Raw genomic sequence first — 25527 nt, 5'->3', positions numbered from 1 at the left:
AGTCCAGTTGGCTGTAATGACCCGTTTTGCTCACTGTGAGTACACTGGGTAGGTTCGGTTCCTGCACTGTTTTTGTGTTTTTGGTTTTTTTTTTTAAAGTAATTTCTATTCCCATTGTGGAGCTCAAACTCAAGACGTTGAGATCAAGAGTCAGATGCTGTACTGATTGAACCAGCCAGGTGCTCCTGGTCCCTACACTATTGAGGGACATGTCTGAGGCTGTCCCAGGCTTGTAGGGGTGGCAGGGGCAGCAGTCAGGCTAGTTGTTGGCAATTAGTCTCTCTGCCACAGCTGTGGGCACTCAGAATGGCAGGACTTTCTCCCTGCACAGCCAGCTAAAAGGCTTAGCTGCTATAACTACAGATACAAAGGTGTGTGTAGTTGTCTTCCCATCTCTCCAGGGCAGGAGTCACTTTGGAGTGGTGCAAGTCCCTGCCAGGGCTGCTTTCAGGGTGTGGCAGGTCAGGAGCTGCTTTGGAGGGATGTCTCTTGAGTAGGGTGAGTTGGATTGGGTGAGTCCTCAGAGGAAGGGGGGGGGGCATTCTAGCAAGATAGGTGGAGAGTGATAGTGCTGGGTTTCAAAAGTGACTGGCTATCTAGACTGAGGGAGGGAAAGGGAAATAGTGCCCATGAGCATTTTTGTTCTTGGAGAAGCTCCTGAAGATCTCTGTCCCTCAGTGTACATCCTGAGATTAGTAAATAAATCTTCACTTATATGCCATGTGCTTTTTATGCTACTTCTGTGCTGTGTCTTGGGCAAGTTATTCATTACACTGGCTCTTTAAGGGTAGACACTCAGTTTCCTATTGCCCTCTGGCTTTTTTTGGAGGTAAGCCTGCTGATTTTAAAGTACCCAGAGTTAAGCCCCACTGATTTTAAAAGCTTCTGTAGTTAAGCACCTGCCTTGTTTTCAAAGCCAGGTGTTATGGGGACTCATCTTCCCAGTGCAGGTCCGCAGTGCTTGGGGTGCCTGGTATGAGGTCTGATCCTCTTGCTTCTCCATGCCTGTAGTGTCCCTTCCATTTGTGGTGAGTCTTCCTGAGGGTTTGTTCCCATCTTTGTCTCCACCTCTTCTACTTTTTTAATGTGGCTTCTTTCTGTCATTAGCTGTGGAATGTCTCTTCTGCCAGTCTTCAGGTTGTTATCAGAGTTAGTTGGTCAGATGTAGTTGTTATCATTGTGTGGGTTGGGATGAAATGAGCTCAGGATCCTCCAACCTCACCATCTTCCTGATCTAATCCCTAGTGTGGTGGTTTTATACTTGTTCACAAATTGTTTGATAATTGTCCTTCAAGGAAGTGTAATTTAATTTTCCCTGTTTTGCTTGCACTAAGTTCTAATGACTAGATGATACAAAGGGAAAATAAGTTACTGTGCAGAAACCTGACAGATACCACCTTAACTAAGTGATTAAAGTTAATGTCTTTAGAAATAATTCATGTGGTGTCAACAATTTGTGTGAATATCAAATATTCATGATATGATATGATGAGAAGGAAACTTTACCTCTATACTATTCTTCCCCCAAATGTATTCTAATAATGAGAAAAATATCAGACAAACCCCATGTGTGGGACATTCTACAAGGTATCTCAATAATACTTGTCAAAAGTGTCAAAGTCTTAAAAAAAAAAAAAGGAACTGAGAAATTATCATAGACAAGAAAAGCTTAAGGAGACATGATGACTAAATGCAACATAGTGTCCCATATTGTCCTGGAACAATTGGTGGAAAAATGAATAAACTCTAGTGAAATCTGAGTAAACTCTGTAGTCTAATTAATGGTATTGTAACAATGTTATTTTCTTACCTTTACTTATGTAAGATTTTAATGTTATGGAAGCAGGGTAAAGGGTATATATAAACTCTACTTTCTTTATAAGTCTTCTGTAAATCTAAAATTATTTCAAAATAAAAATTTTGTAAAAAAAATTCAGACTTTGAAACACTGAAAGTCAAGAAACACTGTAGTACAAATTAAGGGTTCTTTTTTTATTTTAAAGAGATATTAAGCATGTAAGACTGTATTTGGTCATTATTTAACATTTACTATGAATTTACTGTGCCAGGTTTTAGAGATTATAAAACCTTATAAGCAAGGAGTGCACAATATACTATATGGAGAGTATGGATAAGGACATGGCTAACTTTACTAGGTGGGTAATGAGAAAAGCGTCATGGAAGGAGTAACTCATGTAGAGATTATGAATGAGTAGGAATTTGGGGTCAGTCTTTCTAAGGGTCTATCAGTTGTGTTAGTCTTTTGAAGGAATTAAATTTTGGCATTGCTGATTTTCTCTATTGCATATTTGTCTTTTATTAATATTTGCTCTTTCCTTATCTAATTTCTTTCTTTTTTTTTTTAGAGAGCGAGAGCAAGTGGGGGAGAGGGGTGGGAGGGAGAGAGAGGGAATGAATGAATGAATGAATGAATGAATGAATCTTAAGCAGGCTTCACATTCAGCATGGAGCCCAATGTGGGACTTGATCCCATGACCCTGGGATTCCGACCTGAACTGAAGAGTTGGGCGCTCAACCTACTAAGCCACTCAGGCTTAGTGGCTCTAATTTGGTGTCTCTAGACATTAGGTGTCTCTAATTTGCTATTCTTTTTGTTTTGAACTTTTGGGGATGGATATTTAGTTAATTAATTTAAACATTTTTTCTTTAACATAAAGCACTGAAGGCTAAAATCTTCTCTCTTGGCATATGGCTTTAGTTAAATCCCACATATTTTTATATATTTTATGTTCATTATCACTCAGTTCAAATTATTTTCTTATTTCCATTGTAATTTCTTCTTTGACTCATGATTTATTTAGAAATATACTACTTCTTTTACAAATATTTTCTTTTTTGTTAACTTTAAACAATTGATTCAAGCATAATTTTGTTATACCAGATAATATGTTCTTTATATAATCTCAGTCACTTAATATTTGTGGAGTTTTGCTTTCTAGCCAAGCATATAATCAATTTTGGTAAATATGCCAGCATAAATGAACTTGAAAACAACACATACTCTTTTTTTCTTTCATGCAGTGTTCTATGAATATGAATTTGGGCAACTTTGTCAATCTTGTTCAAATCTCCTATGTCATTATTGAGTGTTTTGTCTATATTTTTCTTTTTCCTATTCTGTCCATGTTTCAGTCTTTTTTTTTTTTTAATGTTTTTATTTTTGAGAGAGACACAGTATGAGCGTGGGAGGGGCAGAGAGAGAGACACACACACACACAGAATCCGAAGCAGGCTCCAGGCTCTGAGCTGTCAGCACAGAGCCTGATGCAGGGCTCAAACTCATGAACACAAGATCATGACCTGAGCTGAAGTTGGACGCTTAACTGACTGAGCCACCCAGGTACCCTCAGTCTGGTTATTTTCTTCTGTCAATTTACTAATCTCTTCAGTTTATTTAATCTACTGATAAAGTCCGTTTATTGAGTTCTTAATTGCACTTGTATTTTTCAATTCTGAAATTTCTATTTGGTTTTTCTTTTATAATTTTCATTCCTGTGCTGAAATTAATTTTGTCATATAATTTATTTAGCATATTAGTTTTATATATTTTAAAGTCTGTGTGTACTCCAATATCTGGACCTCTTACAGATCCTTTTCTATTAATGTCTTTTTTTTTCTCTTGGTCATTTAGCTTACCTCCTGGGATGTAAGGTAAATTTTGATTGAATGACCTCATTTGTACGTGAAATATTGCAAGGAAAACTTGAGGCTTTGGATGATGTCATCTTCATCTAGAGAGTTTCATTTTTGCTTTTGGAAATTAGGATGGGCCAGATCATTTTACCCATCAGAGACTGAGCTTATTGGAAGTTGTTTCCTTGTGAGGGATAGTTTATTTCTATCTTCTGTTCTAAGAGTGTAGTTCCTTGGGCTTCCAAGTAAAATCATAGGGTATTTTCCAGAATCACTCCTTCTTGGTGGGTCCTGAACACTAAGTCAGTCAGTCCCCATAAGACTGCTGGTGAATCTGCCTCAATTTCTCAACCTCTAGTGATCTGATAAATGGTGATTGTCAGGGTCATCTTTCTGTACTTTCTTCTCTCTATGATCTTAGAGGTGTATTCTTAATGATTAGTCTTTTTTTTCAGGATCATGAAATTATAGAATTTTAGAGGTGGAAGTGACTTGAGATAGCTTCTAGTCCAACCTAAAACCCAGAGCTTTTAAGAGACTAGTACTCTGACCTCTCTACTCCTTGTCTAAAGCTCTTTCTTTAATATATATAATAAATTAACTGGAGTGAATAATGCAGTGAACATAAAATTAGGCCATACCATAAAGAGTTAGATAGTAAAGTTTCTTTATTTTTTTAAGTTTATTTATTTATTTTGAGAAAGAGAAAGAGTGCCATGGGTGGGGGGCAGAAAGAGAGGGAGAATCCCAAGCAGAGATGCAGGGTTCGAACTCACAAAACTCTGTGTTCATGACCTAAGCCAAAATCAAGAGTGGGACGCTTAACTGACTGAGCCTCCCAGGTGCCACAGTAAAGTTTCTTTAAAGAAGCAAAATACAATAGATAATAAAATAAAGTCAAAGAGAGAGACTTTCTTACTCCACTAAACTGTATTTAAGTGCCTAACTATACTGTAATTAACAAAGTTACTCATTTTTTTTACATATGGGTCTAAATTGGTGATGATATTTTTTAAAAGTTCGAATGTTTTAAATTAATGATCTTTTTTTAAAGTTTATTTATTTTGGGGGTGGGGAGCAGAGAGAGAGAGAGGGAGAAACTCCCAAGCAGGCTTTATGTAGGGCTTGATCCCACAAACCATGAGATTATGACCTGAGCCAAAACCAAGAGTCGGACACTTAACTTACTTAGCCACCCAGGTGCCCATAAAATAATGATCTTTAAATAAATAATCTGAATCAACAGATAAATTTATATTGAATCCATAATGTATGTTTTTTAGAAGTTAGACAACAAGTCTTGTGATTCTCTTACCAGATTATAGAGATGAATCTATAGCAGAGGGGTCACAAATTCAGCTTCCTTTAATTTTTTTTTTTTCAACGCTTATTTATTTTTGGGACAGAGAGAGACAGAGCATGAACGGGGGAGGGGCAGAGAGAGAGGGAGACACAGAATCGGAAACAGGCTCCAGGCTCTGAGCCATCAGCCCAGAGCCCGATGCGGGGCTCGAACTCACGGACCGCGAGATCGTGACCTGGCTGAAGTCGGACGCTTAACCGACTGTGCCACCCAGGCGCCCCCAGCTTCCTTTAGATAGTTGATATGTGATACCAATAGGGCAGGAATTGTGTTGAAGTAGAGAAGCTCTGTCTTCAGTTTAACCTATATTTGTCGTTCAGCTCCCAAAATGTGTTGCCATATAGAAAAATGGGCTCTGTACTATCATTTCTTCTAATTATTGAAAAGAAACTAGAAATCTAGACTTTATTTTATTTTATTTTTTTTCCAACGTTTATTTATTTTTGGGACAGAGAGAGACAGAGCATGAACGGGGGAGGGGCAGAGAGAGAGGGAGACACAGAATCGGAAACAGGCTCCAGGCTCTGAGCCATCAGCCCAGAGCCTGACGCGGGGCTCAAACTCACAGACCGCGAGATCGTGACCTGGCTGAAGTCGGACGCTTAACCGACTGCGCCACCCAGGCGCCCCTAGAAATCTAGACTTTAATATGAAATCTATTAGATTCTAAAAATAGGAAGTGAGTTGAAAGTTTTTAAACAAAATTATTTCTTTTTTAAAATGTATTTATTTTGAGAGAGAAAGAGAGAGAGAGTAGGGGAGGGGCAGAGAGAATCCCAAACAGGCTCTGCCTTATCAGTGTGGAGCCCAGTGTGGGGCTCCAACTCATGAACCATGAGATCTGACCTGAGCCAAAATCAAGAGCCAGATGCTTAGCCAACTGAGCCACTCAAGTGCCCCAGAACAAAATATATTTCTCAGCCAAATCATCTATACAATGAGGATAAACAGATCTCTATCTAGAACTTTCACTTTTAAAATATGCATTCATCTGATAACCTTTGAAAAACCTCTACTCAGTCTTGCCCTAAGAGAATTTAAAATTTAATCATCATGACATACCATGCAAATTAATTACTATAGTCTCACATAGTATATATTATGTATGTAATAGAATTTTGAAGAAAGTATGGGAGTTGAGAGAAAGCACACATTAAATATATTAAATATCTGAACAGGAGGAAAGCTTAGAAGTTTAAATTAGCAATAAATAAAAGGCAGTGGAAATTTGGGTTTTCTAAAATAGCAATGATTTGCTAAGGAAATTGTAAAGGAAAACTGGGTATAATTAATGGCATAGTGTGTGGTAAATAACATTAAGTAGCATTTTAGTGCCCCATAAAATTAGTTATGTTGTGAATAGAATCATACCTGTTTGTAATTATAATGATTTGTAGAATATATATCTCTACACCAGGAAAACTGATAAAATGGGTGTTATCTACAATACTGAAAGGTAACATTATAATACACTTTTACTCTATTAGGATTCTAACTTAACTTCATGCTTTATAATTAAAAAGTATCTTTTTATTGGAACTTTTCATTTGTATCTTTCATTCTTTAAGCAGCTCTCAAAAGTTATTAATAAAAATTCTTACTGTCAATGAGAAAAATGTATTAAATTTGGTAAGAAAATCCCATCTGTAACTTCAATAAAGTATCCAAGAATATAGAACCTTAAAAGTGTTTATTTTTTATTATCTGCCTTAGGACTACAAGGATTTAAGTGTTTTTATAAAAACAATAAAAGAGGAGTAATTTGATGGTTTATTTACTCTTTATAACCTTTAGAAAGTGTCATGCTTTTTTTAAAGTGCTTGCTTCAGGCTGTAGTTTTACAAGATGTGCTCTGTATTGGTCAGGCCTCTTCAATTCTTGACCCTGAACAGATTTAGGGACATAGTACATACAGCAGGCACATGTCCAAGCAGCCCAAACTGTAACTGGGTACTTTTATTCTTGTTTTCAGACTCATAATCCACCTCCTACGAAATTGCCCTGTTCAGTTTCTCATGTTGTTTAATAAAATACTAATCTCTCTTTGATTAGCTACAAAGTATTCAAGATAAATATCACTAATAGGCATGGAATAGCTTAAAAGTTTATATTTTACAAAATTTCTTTCCTAATCAGAATTTAAGCTACTGTTTTCATTTTATTCAACTTAGTCTATTACAAAGATTTCTATTACAAAGAAATAGAAAATATTTAATATGAGAATATTTGTAGGAATTCTTAAATTTTTTGCCTTTCCATTCAACAAATATCTCTGGTTGTTATTTTGAAATGTTCTACCAAATTAATAATGTTTTACCAAATAAAATAGGTAATATGGGGGTACCTGGGTGGCTCAGTTAAGCCACCTGACTCTTGTTCCAGCTCAGGTCATGATCTCACAGTTTGTGAGTTTGAGCCCTGTGTTGGGCTCTGCATTGCTGGTGTGGAGCCTGCTTGGGATTCTCTCTCTCTCTCTCTCTCTCTCTCTCTCTCTCTCTCTCAACCCCCCCTCCCTCCCTCCCTCCCTCTCCCTCTCCTTCTACCTCTCCCTCTCCCTCTCCCTCTCCCCTCTGCCCTTCCTGCTTGTGTGTTTTCTCTCTCTCAAAATAAATAAAAATAAAATATGTAATATGATCTTGAGTGTCTTGCTAACTTCTGTGTGACGTGAAGATTAAATTCTGCTGTCCAACAGTACCCACAGTCTCTTAAAGGTAATAAAGTGGTATGTTTAAGAGACTCTGGAGAGAAATCATACAGGTTCAAATACTGACTGTGATGTTTACCTGCTATGTGAATTTAGGCAAATTACTTATTCTCTTGCTAACCCAGTTTCCTCTTCTATAAAATGGTGATAATAAGAGTACTTACTTCAGAAAATTATAACTAAGATTAAGTTAATCAATATATAAAAAGTGCTTAGAACAATATCTAAATCACAGTAAGATGACAGAACCCATTTAGCCACTAAGAGAGAAGTGTATAACCAGGCCCACATGAAGAAAGCAGTATCTTGCACATTTTCAATCCAGCTGCTTTGGGAAGATACACATGTAATAGGAACCCCATCTCCAAACAAATGTATATATACTTATTTTATTTTTCAGTATGTTCTGACCATAGATAACATATTTTGCAGGAGCTTCTATTTTCTCATCACTTTGTTTATTGCACTGCATACCCTATTGGTATATATTCCCTTCCTTATTCCATGTTGGAAGAACTGGGATTGTGTCTTAGGGTCCACCTTTCACCAATGTGAGTCAGGGAGATCCTGACTGATCTTAACTACACATAAAGGTCCAGTGTATTCCCCTTGCCAATGACTGGTTTAGGAGTGGGCATGTGACCAAGTTATGGCCAATGAGATATTAGAAGATGTGTTGAAAGTTTCTGGGAAAAGTTTATTTTTTATTTTTTTTAATGTTTATTTTTGAGAGACAGAGCACTAGTGGTGTAGGAGCAAAGAGAGAGAGAGACACACAGAATTCAAAGCAGGCTCCAGGCTCTGAGCTGTTAGCACAGAGCCAGATGCAGGGCTTGAACTCATAAACCAGGAGATCATGCCCTGAGACGAAGTTGGATGTTTAACCAACTGAACCACCCAGGCGCCCCCGTTGTTCTTTTTTTTTTTAATTTTTCTTTTTTACATTTATTTATTTTTGAGAGAGAGAGACACAGCACAAGTGGGGGAGGGGCAGAGAGCGGAGACACAGAATCCAAAGTAGGATTCAGGCTCTGAGCTGACAGCACAGAGCCCGACGTAGGGCTCGAACCCACAAACCGTGAGATCATGACCCAAGCTGAAGACGGACGCTCAACCGACTGAGCCACCCAGGTGCCCCGCCTGTTACTCTTTTATTAAGAGATTACACTTTTTCTACTGCGGGTTAATGTCCTTTCTGTCCATAATGCTTTCAGTTAAAGCAGCCACGGGATGTAAAGCCTAAGGAAAATCACTTAGATAATGGCAAGATGAAAAGATGAGCAGAATCGTAGTCCTAAATGATATTGTTGAACCACTGAAAGTCAGTTTTAGAAGCACTCTGCATTTAAAGTCATTGTCATATGAGGTAAGCCATTGTGAGTTGGGGTTTGTTGTTGCTCCTTGCTGCTGAAAGCATTTTAAATAAATGAGACAACTTTTGTGAAAGCCTATCTTTGAATACCATAGCATGAGTAAGTGTGTTTGTGTAAAATAAAAAAATAAAAATAAGAGAGTCATAAGGAAAATATTTCATAACAAAAACATGTATTTTATATGTTAACATTCTCTTTGATTTCTCTGAAACATTTCATTGTGGAAATTGTCCAGCATACAGCAAAACTGAAAGAATTTGACAGTGAACACTCAAACACCATTAACATAATACTTTACTTGCTTTGTCACCTATCTATCCATCAATTTATCCCTCTTTCAACTTCATTTTTTGTGATTTCAGAGTAAATTGCAGACATTGGTGTTCTTCCAAGTACTTCAGACTGCGTATCATTAAGTGGAGTTCAATATTTGTTTACAGCTTTTTCCCCCCTTAAATTTACATACAATTAAAGACACACAACTGTACTTTTGGTGAGATGCATACATCTGATAATGTAAACCCTTATGAAGGTACAAAATGTTTCTATCCATTCAGAAAATTCCTTCATGCCCCTACTTAGGCCAGTTCTACCCTTACTTCCTCCCCAAGAGGCAACATTCTTTTGATTTTTTCCCACAGGCAATTAGGTTTTTTTCCCCCTAACATTTCATATAAATGGAATCATACAGTATGTACTCTTTTAGGTAAGGCTTCTCATTCATCCATGTTGTTGTATCTATCAGCATACAGATCCTGAACATGTTCTTTAAGTACACACCTATGTATGTCATTTTCTCTGGAGTGATTATAAGTTGTGTTTTAAATTTTGTTTTCTGTATTTTTATTGTTAGTGTATAGAAACGTGATTGATACTTTAGGTGTTGCTCTTGTATCCTGAGACCTTGTTGAATTCAGGTATCAGTTCTGGGAGATATTTTATGGATTCCTTGGTTTTCTTTGTATACAATTATGTTATTTATAAATAGAGACAATTTTACTTCTGATTGTTTCCTCCCTTCTTTCTTTTTTTTTCTCCTTCTCTCTTTGCCTCTCTTTCCTCTTTCCCTTTCCTTGTCTGTCTATCCATCCATCCAGTCTTTTATCATTGAATATGATGTTCAGTGTAATGTTTTTATGAATATTCTTTATCAAATTGAGATAATTCTCTCTGTTCCTGAGAGTTTTTATTATGAATGAGTGTTGGGTTTCATCGGTTACCTTTTCTGTGACAATTGATGTGGTCATGTGATTTTTCTTCTGTAGGATATTGATATGGTGAAAAACATGAACTTACTATTGATATTGAATCAGCCTTGTATATTTGGAACAAATTCTACTTGGTCGTGGTGTATAACATTTTATACATTGTTGGATTCTGTTTGCTAATATGTTACTGATATTTTTTCATCAAAACTTGTGAGAAGTATTGGTTTTAGTTTTCTGTTTTTGTACTGTCTTTGTCTAGTTTTGGTGTCATAGTAAACAGGCATTATAAAATGAGTTGAGGTGTGTTTCTTACTCTTTTATTTTTCTGGAAGACTGTGTAAAAGTGGTGTTAATTCTTTATGTATTTGGTGGAATTCTCTAGTAATGAAACCATGTGGGCCTGGACATTTATTTTTTGGGAGCTTTTTAACTAGTGGTTATAGGGCTATATAGATTGTCTATATTGAGGTTTGAAGAATTGATCCATTTCTGTAAGTTGTCAAATTTATGAGCGTAAGCTTGTTTGTAGCATTTCCTTATTAACTTTTTAACGTTGCAGTATCTTTGTACGCGGTTTCTTTTAGCTCTTAGAGCGTATTTAAATTTTTGACGTAAAGTCTTTGTCTTGCTCAGAGACCGTTCTTTTTAACTTTTTATTTGCTTGTATAGGGATCACACTTTCCTATTTCTTTGCATCCCTTGCATTTTTTGTTGAGAACTGGACATAGACATTTTGAATATGTGGCAGCTCTGAAAATCAGATATTTCCCCCTCCCTACGGTTGCTGCTTATTGTTGGTTTAGTGACTTTTCTGAAATAATTTTGTAAAGTCTGCTGTTTCTGTCATGTGTGGCCATTGAGGCCATTGTGCTCCTAACTTAATGATCAGCTAGTGCTTTGTTTGGTGGAGATTTCCTTAAATACCCGAAACCAAAAGTAAAAAACTCCCAGTTTTTACAGAAGTGCTTTCTCTCTGTGTTGGGGCGTATCTTCAACACTACAGGCACTTTTTCTCTTGTGATACCTTGTGTTTATGGGGTAGGCTAATTCATGAGTATTACTACGTGATTTTAAACAAAATCAGAGAATTTTTCTAAATAACTACTTCCTGCTTGGCTTTGGGTCTTCCTTTTGTGCTGCTTCCCAGAGAGAATCTGTCTTTGCAGCCCTCCCAGCTGATCTCCCTGTTCTTTTTATTTGATGCTTATTCTTCAGATGGTGGCTGCAGGTGGGGGAGTAGGGGAATTCTCTGATTTTATTAAGCTTCAGTTCTTAGGTTCTGCGTCTTAGGGTGAGGTCTTCACAGGGGTTCTGATCCCTCCTTTGTTTTTAATGCTGGACCTCCCACGTATTCCTGCTCCTACCCCAATGATAGAGCTGTTTTCTTATTTTCCTAGCCTATTTCCAGCTACAATGGTTTTCCACAGGTGCTCTCCTACTGTAGTTTTTATTGTCCCTCCTTCTGTAAATTAGGCTTTTTTTCCTTATGGGAGATGAGGAAGACAGGGCTGTCTAGGTGGAGTTTTCAATGGTGGCTCTTACTCCCCTTTACCAGCTGCAGAGGGTTTCCACTAGTGTTCTTAGATATAGTTATTGTCTTTCCCTTGCAAATTAAGATTCTTGCTCTGTAGGGGAAATAGGGAAGATGGGTTGTGACTGCTCTTCTCTTCCCCAGCTAGTACCACAGGGCAGAGCTTCTCAGGTTGTTGGATTCTTCCCATCCTTCCTTGTAAGCACCTGGTGGGCTTCCTGGAACAAAAACCTGATAAAAGATATAACACCTCCTTATTTCTGGGGTCCCTGGGAATTCACATTCTTAAACTAGTACACATTTTGCCTTTAGCAATTTATGAAGAGCTTGTAGCTGAATTTTCTTACATCCCAGGTAAGTAAATGCTTTAGTTCTGTTCTTCCTGCAGGAGAGAGTTATCCAGAGCTTGGATTAATTGAATGATCTGGAGCCTCAGTTCTCTGATAGGCTTGTCTATTTAATTTGCAGTTTGTCCAGACGTGGGAGGATATTTTAAGTGTGGGATGATGCTCTTTTTTTTATCTCTCTAGAAAGAGCTGAAATGAAAAGTTTTAAAGTCCTAATTTTCCTAGCATTTTTCTTTTTGATTTAGGAAACAGAAACTCAGTATGAAGAGCAGATTGGTAAAATTATTGTGGAGACACAAGAACTTAAATGGCAAAAGGTAAGTATTTTTAATTTTTATTTCAGATTAGTGTTTTTAACATCTATTTAAAAATGTATTCTAATCCTTAATAGCAAAATTAATTTTTAAATTTCCTAAACATATTTGGGGGACTGTGCATCATTTGAAACAAAGTCTCAAGAGGGGTGCCTGGGTGGCTCAGTCAGTTAAGCATTCGACTCTTGATTTTGGCTCAGGTCATGATCTCACAGTTTGTGGGATTGAGCCCCATGTTGGGCTCTGTGCTGCCAGCTTGGGATTTTCTCTCTCTCCCTCCCTCTCAAAATTAAAAAAAAAAAAAGTCTCAAGAGAATTCTCATTAAAATTGTTTTAATAATATTTGAGCCTCCAGAACACTGAGAATGAAAGTTATTTTCAGGCTTTCTGATGATATTGCTAAAATCTACTATGATCTATTTAATACCCGAGAAACACATGTGTTATAGAGGAGTCAAAATGTTTTTTAAGAAAACCTCAGAGGGGCGCCTGGGTGGCGCAGTCGGTTAAGCGTCCGACTTCAGCCAGGTCACGATCTCGCGGTCTGTGAGTTCGAGCCCCGCGTCGGGCTCTGGGCTGATGGCTCAGAGCCTGGAGCCTGTTTCCGATTCTGTGTCTCCCTCTCTCTCTGACCCTCCCCCGTTCATGCTCTGTCTCTCTCTGTCCCAAAAATAAATAAACGTTGAAAAAAAAATTAAAAAAAAAAGAAAACCTCAGGATAGTACTTTATTTTTACAGGCTGTCGTTACATGCTGTAACTAAATATTAAAAAACAGTATCAAATCTAATTCTCTTTTAGCCGATCTATATAGAAGCAGTTTTGATAGTGCTTCTCATGTGTTTCCACCAAAGTAATCTTAATAGCTAAAAATTGAAATCTTAATTTTGATGGCCCCCTCTTTTCACTGTTTGGCAATATTGAGACAGGAATTTAGAGGTAGCATATCAGAATCAGAATTCAAGTGACAGAGGATAGCTCAAATTGGAAATGATGGGAATTTGAAACCAGAGAGACCCACAGGTGTGTAGAATTTGGGAGTAAAACTAGAGTTGGATTTTATGAGGCACAGGTCTGAAACCTGTCTGTGGAGAGAAAAAAACAGATAAACATCAAATACAAACAAACTCCATGCTGATTTCAAAATGTAAAGTCATATCTTGCTTTTGGGTAGAGAGAGTCAACAATATAAAGTTATCCAAGTCCTTAAGTTAGTAGGTTTAATACAATCCAATTTAAACATGCAAGAGTGTATTTGTGGTAGTTAAGTTGATTCTAAGGTTTATGTGGGAATAAACATATAGGAGTGTCTGGGAAGTTTTTAAAAAAGAGAACAGGATGAAGTAGCTACGCTAGATTCTTAAATATATTATTATAAACTATAATAATAATTAAAGGAGCTTGGTGCTACTTTAATTGTCTACATGGATAGATATTACTTGGCTACTTTAATTGTGTACTTGGATAGGTATTCCTTGGAACATAATAGAATCTCAGAATAGATCCAGATCATAAGATAAATTAGTGACTGGTAAAGGTGGCATTGCAAATTAGTGAGGGGAAAATAGATAATTCAAGAAATGGTATTAGAACTGCTTTTTTCTGAAGAAAAATAAAGCCAAATTCCTACCTTACTTTACAAAGTTGTAGAAAATAGGAACTTTCATATATATATTCTTGTTGGCAGTATAAATTAGAAATGCCTGAGTGGTTCAGTCAGTTCAGCATCCAAGTTGGTTTCGGCCGATCATCATGGTCTCACAGTTAGTTGGTTTGAGCCCCTGCTGTGAGCATGGGGGGGTGAGGGGAGGGCTGGGGGGGCTGCCTGGGAACTTCTCTTACCTTCTCTCTCTCTTCCAACCCCACTTGCGCTCTCTCTCTCTCAAAAATAATAAAAAAAGAAGTTCCTTGTTGTATTCCTAATAAAATAAAACTATTTTTATTAGAACTCATTGCAGTGAGAACATTACCTTGACAGTCTTAGTATGTCTCAAAAGGGGTAAGTCAGAATTGGGATATGTAACAGGTTATTGGGGTGTAGGCTCAAGTGGCTTCAGGAAGATCTTTTTCTCCCAATATTTTTTATTGTGGTAAAATACACATAAAATTTGCCATCTTAACCATTTGGGGGTATACAGTTTAGTGGTATTAAATATATTTTTAATGTCCTGCCATCATCACCATTCATCTACAGATGACTCTTTTTACTTTGTAAAACTGAAACTCTATACTCATTCATTAAACTCCCCATCCTTCACTTCTCCCCAGTTCCTGGCAAACACCATTATACTCTATATGATTTTGACTATTCTAAGTTTCTTAAATAAGTGAAATCATACAATATTTATCTTTTTGTGACTGGCTTATTTCACTTAGCATTAATGTCCTCAAGGTTCATCCATATTGTAGTATATGTCAGAATTTTCTTCCTTTTTTTTTTTTTAATTTATTTATTTTGGGAGAGAGAGGGAGCACAAGCACACAGGAGGGGAAGAGAGAGTGAGAAAGAGAGAGAGAGAGAAAATGAGAATGAAAATGAGAATGAGAATGAATCCCAAGCAAGCTCAGCACTGACAGTATGGCGCTCAAACCCAAAAACTGTGAGATTATGACCTGAGCCAAACCTAAGAGTCAGATGCTTAGCCAGCTGAGCCACCCAGGTGCCCCAGAATTTTCTTCCTTCTTAAGGCGGAGATAATATTCCATTGTATGTATATGCCACATTTTGCCTATCCATTCTTCCATAGATGAACACTTGGTTTGTTTTCATGTTTTAGCTTTTGTGAATAATGCTGTTATGAACATGGATACAGAAATATTTGTTTGAGTCCCTACTTTAATTTTTTTTGGGTATATACTATGAAGTAGAATTGTTGGATCATATGGCAATAATATTTCTAGTTTTTTCAGGACCATCCATAATGTTTTCCACAGCAGCTGTACCATTTTAAATTCTCACAATTATGCCCAACGGTTCTAATTCCTCCCATTCTTGCCAGCACTTGTTGTTTCCTGTGTTTTGGTAATAGCCATCCTGATGGGTATGAGGTAGTATATTATTATGGTTTTGCTTTGCATTTCCTTAATAAATAGTGATGTTGAGCATATTTTCATGTGCTTTTGGCCATTCACATATTTTCTTTGAAGAAAGTCTATTCTTGTCTTTTGCCCATTTTGAATAGGGTTTGTTTTTTGTTGTTACATTCTAGGAGTTCTCTATATATTTTGAATATTAATATCTTATCAGAAGTATGATTTGCACATCCTTTCTTCCATGGGTTGCCTTTTTACTTTGTTAATAGTATCTTTTGATGCACAAGATTTTAAATTTTTCATGGAGTCCAATTTGTCTTTTTTGTGTGTGTTGCTTGTGCCTTTGGTATCATGTCCAAAAGATTTTGCCCTATGTTTTTTTCTAAGAGTTTTATGGTTTTAGGTCTTACATTTAAGTCTTTGATACATTTTGAGTTAATTTTTATGTGCAGTGTTAGGTAAGGGTCCAACTCCATTCTTTCACATGTGTATATCCAGTTTTCCCAGCCCCATTGTCCTTTCCAAGACTGAATAGTCATTTAACCATGTACATAAGGATTTATCTGTGGGCTCTTTATTCTCTTCTGTTGGTGGATGTGTCTGTCATTATGCCAGTACCACACTGTTTTGATTACTTGAGAATCCTAGAAAGTTTTAAAATCAGGAAGTTTGAGTCCCCCAGCTTTATTCTTTTCTGAGATTGACTATTTGGGGTCCCTTGAGATTTCATATGAATTTTAGGATGGATTTTTCCATTTCTGCAAACAATGTCATTTGGACTTTGGAAGGGGTTGCACTGAATCTGTAGATAACTTTGGGTAGTATTGACATCTTCACAGTACGAAGTTTTCTAATCCATGAGCATAGGATTTGTTTCCATATATTTGTGTCTTCTTTAGTTTCTTTCAGCAGTGTTTTGTAGCTTTCATTTTATAGATCTTTTATCTCTTTGGTTAATTCCTAAGGGGTTTTGTTTGTTTGTTTTTTGGTGCTATTGTAAATGGAATTATTTTCTTAATTTTGTTTTCAGCTCACTTATTGTTAGTATATAGAAATATAACTGATTTCTGTGTAACTTTGTCTCTTGGTAGGTTTTGCTAGTTTGCTAAACCCATTTATTCTAGCATTTCTTTTTGTGGAATCTTTAGGGTTTTCTATGTTTAAGATCATATCATCAGCAAACAGATAATTTTAATTTTTCCTTTCCAATTTGGATGTCTTTTATTTCTTTTTCTTGCCTCATTGCTTTGGCTAGGACTTACAGTACTGTGTTGAACATAGTTGTGAAAGCAGGCATCCTTGCCTTGTTCCTGATCTTAAAGGAAAAGCTCTCAGTCTTTCACCATTGAGTATGATGTTTGCTATGGGTTTTTCATATATAGCTTATGTTGAGGTCATTACCTTCTGTTCGTAGTTTGTTGACTGTTTTTTTCATGAAAGGGTGTTCAGTTTTGTGATGGTCATGTGCTACCCCCTTCATTCTGTTAATGTGGTGTGTATTACATTGATTGATTTTCATATGTTGAACCATCCTTGTATCCCATGGATAAGTCACTTGGTCATGGTGTATGATCCTTTTAATATGCTGCTGAATTTGTTTTGCTAGTGTTTTGTTGAGAATTTTTGCATCAGTGTTCATCAGGGATATTGGTCTGTAGTATTCTTGATGTGTCTTCATCTGGCTTTGGTATCAAGGTAAGACTAGTCTCAAAGCATGAGTTAGGAAGTGTTCCCTCCTATTCAAATTTTGGAAAAGTTAGAGAATTCCTGTTAGTTCTTTTTAAAATGTTTGATAGAATTCACTGTGAAGCTATTAAGTACAGAACTTTTATTTCTTGGGATATTTTTGATGACTGAGTCACTCTCCATACTAGTTAAAGGCCTATACAGATTTTTTTCTTTGTTATTTGGTGTTGGTAGGTTTTGCATTTCTATGAATTGTCCGTATTATCTAGGTTATCCACTTTCTTGGTGTACAGTTCACAGCACTCTCATATACCTGCCTAGTTCTCCAGAATCAATAATGATGTCCCCACTTTCTTTTCTGATTTTAGTAATTTGAGTCTTTTCTTGGTCCATCTAGCTAAAGGCTTGTCAGTTTGATCTTTTCAAAGAACCAATTTTGGTTTTACTGCTTTTCTCTATTTCTCTATTCTTTTTTCTATTTATCTCTGCTCTGATGTTTATTCTTTTCTTCCTTCCACTACCTTTGAGTTTAATTTGTTCTTTCTGTGTAGTTCCTTAAGGTATAAAGTTAGTTGGGGTGCCTGGGTGGTGCAGTCGGTTAAGCGTCCGACTTCAGCCAGGTCACGATCTCGTGGTCCGTGAGTTCGAGCCCCGCGTCAGGCTCTGGGCTGATGGCTCGGAGCCTGGAGCCTGTTTCCGATTCTGTGTCTCCCTCTCTCTCTGCCCCTCCCCCGTTCATGCTCTGTCCCTCTCTGTCCCAAAAAAATAAATAAAAAACGTTGAAAAAAAATTTTTAAAAAAATAAAGTTAGATTGTTGATTTGAGATCTTTCCTTTTTTTTTAAATGTAAACATTTATAGCTATAAATTTCCCTGTAAGCACTGATTTTGCTGTATCCCATAACTTTTGGTATGTTGCATTTTTGTTTTCATTCATCTGTAAATATTTTCTAATTTCCTTTGTGATCTTTTCTTTAATCCATTGGTTAAGAGTTTGTTGTTTAACTTCCACAAATTTACAGATTTTTCCAAGTTTCCTTCTTCTATTGATTTCTTCATCCCATTGTGGTCAGAGAAGACACTTTGCATGATATATATCTTTTCAAATGTATTGAGACTTAATTTGTGGCCTAACATATGATCAATCCTGGAAAATGTCCCATGTGCCCTTGAGAAGAATATGTATTCTGTTGTTTTGGGGTAGGGTGTTTTTTATATCTGTTAGCTCTCGTTGGATTACTCTGTTGTTTAAGTCCTCTATTCCTTTACTTCTGTCTGGTTGTCCTATCCATTATTGAGAATGTGTTATTGACATTTCCAACTATTATTGTAGAATTGTCTGTTTCTCCCTTCAATTCTGTCCATTTTTGCCTATTTTTATAGGTTTGTCATTAGGTGTGTGTTTATAATTGTTATATCTTCTTGTTGTATTGAAGCTTTTATGAATATATAATATCCTTTGTCTTTTGTCACCTTTTGAAATTTTTTTAATGTTTTTTTTTTTGTTTTTTGTTTTTTGTGTTTTTTTTGAGAGAGAGAGAGAACGTGTGTGTGTGCATGGAGGAGGGGCAGAGAAAGAGGGGGACAGAGAATCCAAAGAGGGCTCTGTGCTGACAACAGTGAGCCGTATGTGGGGCTCTAACTCATGAACCATGAGATCATGACCTGGGCTGAAGTCAGAGGATAACCCACTGAGCCACCCAGGCACCCCACCCTTTTTTGAAGTCTATTTTCCATTGTGTCTTTTTGTTCTGTTGTTTGGTTATTTGCTTGGAATATCTTTTTGCATACTTTTACTTGTAACCTGTTTGTGTCTTTGGATATAAAGTGAATCTCTTATAGTTGAGTTATGTTGTTTATTCATTCTGCCAATATTTGGTTTTTGATTGGAGAATTTAATCTATGTACATTTAAGTAATTCCTGATAAGGAGTGACTGCTTTCTTTCGTTTTGGTATTTGTTTTTTAATTGTCTTACAGCTTTTTTGTCCCTCATTTCTTGCATTACTGTTACCTTTTGTGTTTAGTTATTTGTAGTAGTAAAACATTTAAATTTAATTCTCATTTCCTTTTGTGTATATTCTGTCGCTGTTTCCTTTTTGATTACCATGGGAATTATAGTTAGCATCTATCATCAACATTCTAATTTGAATTTATATCAGCTTAACTTCAACAACATAAAAGAACTCTGCTTCTTTACAGCTCTATCCAGTTGTTGATACTACATCTTTATATATTGTGTGCCTCATAGCATAAATTAAAAACAATTTTTTTTTTCACACTAACAGAGACTTGTCTTTTTTGCCCTTATTTTAGGGGCTGACACTGGGCAGGCAGCAGGAAGAGGGCAGGGCTAGGACCGGGCCTGAGCAAGGGCTCAGACCCCAGACTGCCCTGGGCACTACAGACAGGGCAGATGCTGCGGGACAACTGTACCAGAGGCAGGGGCACCCGGCTGGCTCTGTGCTTGCACAGCAGCCCTTGGTCAAGATGCTGGCTGCATGGTTACCATTGGCCTGCAGGAGGTGCAGCAGCTGGCCCTGAAGGTCCAGGGGCCTGACTGCCTCTCGCCCAGCGGTGTGGTTGCCCGCGCAGTGCAGCAGCTCCTGGAGGTGGCAGCTGGGTAGGGGCTGCGTGGCTGCATTGGATGACAGCAGCATGAGCTGAAGCAAAAACAGCAGCAGTGTCACCATAAATTAATAATCTTAAAAATGCATCCGTCACTTAAATTATGTAGAAAGCAAAGTGTGGACTTGCAAACCAAAGTTATAATAAAACTAGCTTTTTAAATTGCCCGTGTATTTACCTTTACTGAGATCTTTATTTCTTCTTATGCCTTTGACTTACTGTCTCCTGTCCATTCTTTCCCATTCCTAAGGGAGAGGTTCCATTATTGAGGACTTAAATTATATAGAGAGATGTCAGTTTCAGAAATGTTTGGAACCCAGTATCTATAGCGGCTAATGAAATCCAGAAAACTTAATTGTCTGTTAGTAATCACCTTCTTATTTATCAGGAATGATAGATTTATCCCCACTGGATAAATCATACCCTAAATAATGTATTTTATTCTGACAAAATTCTAAACTTTCTTTGGAATTTGCATGTCCTTTTTGAGCTAAAGCAGTAAGTAGTTAAATGGAGTTAGTTTTAGAGCTCTTCTCATCTTTAGAATAATGAAAACTTGCACATATATTGTATAAGAGTAGAGTTACAGAGAAATTTAAGTTCTTTAAGCTTCTTCAGTAAACCCTTGAGGCATAGCTATCTAGATAAATTGTTGACTTTCCCAAGACAAAATAGTTACACCATCTTGATCTTAAGGGACACTATAGAAAGCAGAATGTGTATTTATAGTGGTAAAGTATGTAAAGTCGGGTAGCACTGAAGATAAAATAGTATTTGGGCTTAGTACTGCAAAGAATTGGGGCCACAGTTATTTTATTTATTTGTCTTGAACAGATCTTTATCTTCACCCATTGAGTTTCTTGACTGGAAAACAACAATGTTCAAAGACTGGCATAAAGTGTGATTCATCCGTTCTCTATTAGGTTTTGGACTATTCATTTTAATTCTTAACTTCTGGTTTTAGAGATATTATGTAAAGTTAGGTGGAGGTTTGCTGCTAATATCAGTAAGACATTTTGCCCACAAAGAATGCCACTTCATAGAGATCTTAATTTGGTTTGATCATGTCAAAGGTACCAGTAGTCAATATTCAAATATAGCTGTAATCTGATTACAAGTAGAAAAATCCTCGGGGCACCTGGGTGGCGCAGTCGGTTAAGCGTCCGACTTCAGCCAGGTCACGATCTCGCGGTCCGTGAGTTCGAGCCCCGCGTCGGGCTCTGGGCTGATTGCTCAGAGCCTGGAGCCTGTTTCCGATTCTGTGTCTCCCTCTCTCTCTGCCCCTCCCCCGTTCATGCTCTGTCTCTCTCTGTCCCAAAAATAAATAAATGTTGAAAAAAAAAAAAAAAAGAAAAATCCTCAGAGATCTAAAAAAAAAAAAAAAAAAAATCAGGCAAGAACTTAATTTTGCAATTCTAGTTTACATACTAGATTCCTTTCTCCAATGCTAATGGGTGTGGTGACATAAAGGAGAAAATAATACGTCTCACTTGAGAATCCAAGGATAACAGTTGTAGGCTAAAACAGTAGGGAATATCTCTGGATTATTAGACATATTCACTATCTGAGTAGTTCATTGACTCAGGAAGAGATTATGTGATGATGGCAGGATTAATGGTATGAGTAAAATGTTTGCAAGGTTTCTTTTAATATTTAGAGAAATTTCTCTTTGCAAGTTTGAGGATAAAATGGGAAGTTGGATACATGATTTTCCCTCAGAGCAGTATCATTGATTTGTCCACTTGATTTTTTTCCCCCTTCATTTTCTTAGCTAGTTCAGGAGAGTTTTTTCCCCAGTGGCCTTTCCGATTATAATAAATATCTACAAGTGTCTTTACCCAAAGGCTCACTCCTTCAGTGCTTGATGACTGAAGTGGGAACATTAAGCTGTTTTATCTGTAAGACTTCCAGTTCATTTTGCTTTTGTTGTAAGGCTTTTTGAACAGCTGGATTTGGAGATCTAGTGATGGGGCTATTTCCCATTCTAGTTTTGGTTGCGCATTAAATCTCCTATTTCCAGATTTAAGGCTGTTCACAAAAAAGTGAGGATAAAGCTAGAGGTCACATGTACTTCAGAATGTACTCCTCAATGAACTGTCCCTGAGGTCTTCAATAAATTCTTTCCTTGCTTATGGGAGTGCTTTAGAGTGTAAATTATTTTCACAGAAAACTGGCCAACAGCCTCTGAAAGATTTTGTCCAACAACTACAGCTTGTCTAAACCTGTCTGGTTTCCTATGTGGTTTGTGATTTCCTAAGCCATTCTTGGGATCTTCTCACTTTGCTTTTTCCATTCAATTTATTTTTTCATTTGAGAATATGAATCATTGGTACACATCTGGGAACTGGCAGTATTATTTTTAAAATTTAGCCTATAAAATTAAAATATTTTTTTAATTTTAATTTTTTTTTTTTTTTTTTTTTTTTTTTTTTTTTTTTTTTTAGTAATCTCTATACCCAGTGTGGGGCCCAAACTCACGACCCCAAGGCTGAAGAGCTACTCAGATAGTGAATATCTCTAATAATCCAGGGATACTCCCTACTGTTTTAGCCTCCAACTCTTACCCTTGGATTCTCAAGTGAGACATATTATTTTCTCCTGTAGGTCACCACTCGCATTAGCATTGGAGAAAGGAATCTAGTATGTAAACAGAAGTCACATGTTCTTCTGACTAAGCTGGCCAGGTGCCCCAATAATTAAAATATTTTAAAGTAATTGCTAACTTTAGAAAAAATAAAAAGCTGCGTTAGATAGAAATGTAATTCTGGTATATTATATGGCTGAGCACTGAATAAAAATTGCACAGTCATGATAGTATAATTATTGAAAAGTGAAGTCACAATTTTTAGTAACTGTTGGAAGAATAGAGGGAGCAGATGTTAGGTAATGGTTGTACAAGAAAGCTAAACTCCCACCTATCATAATAGGAAGTCAGTAGATAAAATTTTTAAGTAGATAAATCAACATCTATTTAGAAACACGGAGTCAAATAACAGTAACATTTGAAGTGGTTCCCACTTTTAGATCTAATGGCTTTAAATTATGAGAATTATTCAATAACATAGAAAAAGAAACTTTGAAGTCATCTTGAATCTAAAGGACAGAACACAACTTCTATCAAAAAAGGAGGGAGAGAAGGAAAAAAAAGAAATGGAATCATATATGTGTATTTTAAAAAAAATGCCCTGTAGTAGTTTTGGTTTTATAAAAAATTATTTTGGTGAATTTAAAGAATTATGTCGTCATGTGAACATTTGTGCCTAGAAAATAAAATGGGTTTCTTTGGGAACTCTAAAGGATTATAGGCTAATTGTATACTAGTAATTTTAATAACTTTTGATGAAAGGTATTTTCTTGAAGAAAGCTTTGGAGTCAACCATGTTTAGAGTTATTTAAACAATTTTAAATCAATGCGTTTTATCATGAAAAGCAACTGGAAGCAAAATTATTGTATGCTGATTCCATGACAGGTAAAAAATCATAGACTTGGATTAAAGTTGCATTTCAAGAGCATACAATAATACATACAATAAATATGTTTAACTTTTATTTAAATTGTGAACTCAATTAAAAGTTAAAACTTTCAGTTGCTCAAATTTATGTTTTAACTTTTCATAATTTTTAAAATAGGAAACTCTTCAGAATGAAAAGGAAACATTAGCAAAGCAACACAAAGAAGCAATGGCAGCTTTTAAAAAGCAGGTAAAGGATAGACAAACACCAGTTTCAAATATTTCATCTCCTGTGCTCCCATATGAATATTATGCTAAGTTGTTCTGCATACTCACTGAAGACAAAAGAGTACTAATGGAAGCAGGAAATAAAGTCATTTTGAATCACAACTGACAATAAAGAGTAATGTAGTTAGAAAGAGCTAGTTAAGGAAACAAATTAGAAAACTGTTTTCTTTGGAGATATGTTTTCATCTGTCCTAAGTAAATTAGGTTAGTTTTTGTGTGCTCTTCTTCTTTCTCTCCATTCTTCCCTTTCTCTTTGGTTAGAGTATCCTAGGATCTTACCTTTTTTGCTTTCTTCCTGTATCCAGGCCAGAAATAGAATGAGATGCACGTAGAGCGATGTGAAAGATGAGCAGATGTGACTATTATGCACCGAAATCTCCATAAATACTATCAGCATCTAAGAAAGAGCAGAGAAAAACATATACATACATATGTACATACATATGTATGTACGTATGTAAAAGATTTTTAAAAAATGAATAGCAACTCCTTCAGTTGTTTTGAGTTTTATAGCTCTACTACTTCAGATGTGCTCATGGAAAATATTCTCAGGAAGTGTTTTTCCTTATAGCCATTCTAGCATCACCATTTTCCCCCTTTTTCCTTCCCTCTCTTTTGTCTTTATTTAAGTGTGTGTGTGTTTAGAAAGAGAAATGCATAAAAAGAAATACATCCTGTATAAAGTAAGTCACTAGTTGACCAAAGCTATTTGTAATTCACACTGTAGTGTGGTTTTGTTTAAGCAGACGATAAACTTTCTTCCTTTTAGTCTGAGATGGCCTCACCAAAGTTATGGAAGTTCTTTTGAAGACTAGCCAAATATACCACATAGTATTCTCTAGGAGAAGGCAAGTTTGTGTCTCTCTTACTTATCACAGGGGACTTTGGACAAGATAAGAATATCCAGATATCTGAATGGTAGTTTAAAAGTGCTCTTGAGCTCTTTTTCTCCTATGTTTTTGTTTGTTTTTTCTCCTCTTCTCCCCTACCTACTACTCTCCATTTCTTGATTCTTGAATGAGCACTGTAAGGGATATGGAAAATGAGAGAAATTCCAAGGAAAATTGTATTTCTTGACAGTCTTGCCTGGTATCCTTGTGTGCTTGGGATATTTAATTAGTTTTCTTTGTCATGTTGACTTTGGTTCCTCTGTTTTAGAATATCCCTATTTATTTATTAGACTGCTACATGCATCTTTTAAAAAATTTCAGAAAATATGTCAATGCCAATTCAAATGATAGTCATTTCATAAAAGTGTGCCTTCAGAAAATGTTGCATGTCATTATTTATGAGTAGATGGCAAAATATTGAAACATCAAAGAAAAAAAACTTCTGGAAGGAAAAACTAAATTTTCAAGGGTGATTGGTGTCTCTAATCAATTTGATTAAATTGTTCATTTCTTTTGGTGACTGGCTTTTTGCCCCCTTTTATATATTTCATTATTTTCTCATGTGTGAAAGTAGCACATTCACATTGTATTAAGTTCAAACAATATAGATGTGTAAAATATTTTTGTAGTCTCACTGACCAGTGTAAATCACTGTTAACTGTTTACTTACCTGTATTTTAATTTTTAAAATTGTTTATCAGTTGAAAGTGAAGATGTGTGCCTTGGAAGAAGAAAAGGTACTTATTAATTTTTTAATAATTTAAACCATAGTTAAATGCATTCATTATTAGTTGTGCACCATAATGAAAAACATTAATAATAGACAAATGGAGAATGTTAATTGTTTGAAATCTTAGAAACAGAAACCCCAAGGAACTCATGTTACCTGTTAGTTTACAGTTGATAATACTGAAACCTAGCAAGATTAAAGAACTTGCTGAAGCTCCCATTTTAAAGTGGCAAAGTTGAGACTAGAACCCATATCTCTTCAGCCTCCAAATTAATGCTCTTTATACTCTATTGCAGTGTTTCTGTTAACCATATTTTTAGTGCTTTATCA

At 36.2% G+C, this 25527-nt stretch overlaps 1 protein-coding gene across 6 annotated transcripts in view; it reads left to right on the top strand.

Annotated features, from left to right (window-relative positions):
* CCDC73 (coiled-coil domain containing 73) overlaps nucleotides 1–25527 on the top strand; it is a 201398-nt gene that overhangs the window by 84506 nt on the left and 91365 nt on the right. For 4 of the 6 annotated variants that reach the window (XM_047879374.1, XM_047879373.1, XM_047879370.1 and 1 more), the window contains 3 exons: nucleotides 12426–12497; nucleotides 23468–23539; nucleotides 25169–25204. In XM_047879374.1, coding sequence (XP_047735330.1) covers nucleotides 12426–12497; nucleotides 23468–23539; nucleotides 25169–25204 — 180 coding nt within the window. The remainder of the gene's footprint in view (nucleotides 1–12425; nucleotides 12498–23467; nucleotides 23540–25168; nucleotides 25205–25527) is intronic. The other 2 variants (XM_047879376.1, XM_047879375.1) reach the window with 1 other exon arrangement.

The sequence above is a fragment of the Prionailurus viverrinus genome, chromosome D1 (genome assembly GCF_022837055.1).
Source record: "Prionailurus viverrinus isolate Anna chromosome D1, UM_Priviv_1.0, whole genome shotgun sequence".
NCBI lineage: Eukaryota > Metazoa > Chordata > Mammalia > Carnivora > Felidae > Prionailurus > Prionailurus viverrinus.
Note: the sequence above shows the minus strand (reverse complement) of the source record. Positions and strands in the feature narration are given on the sequence as shown.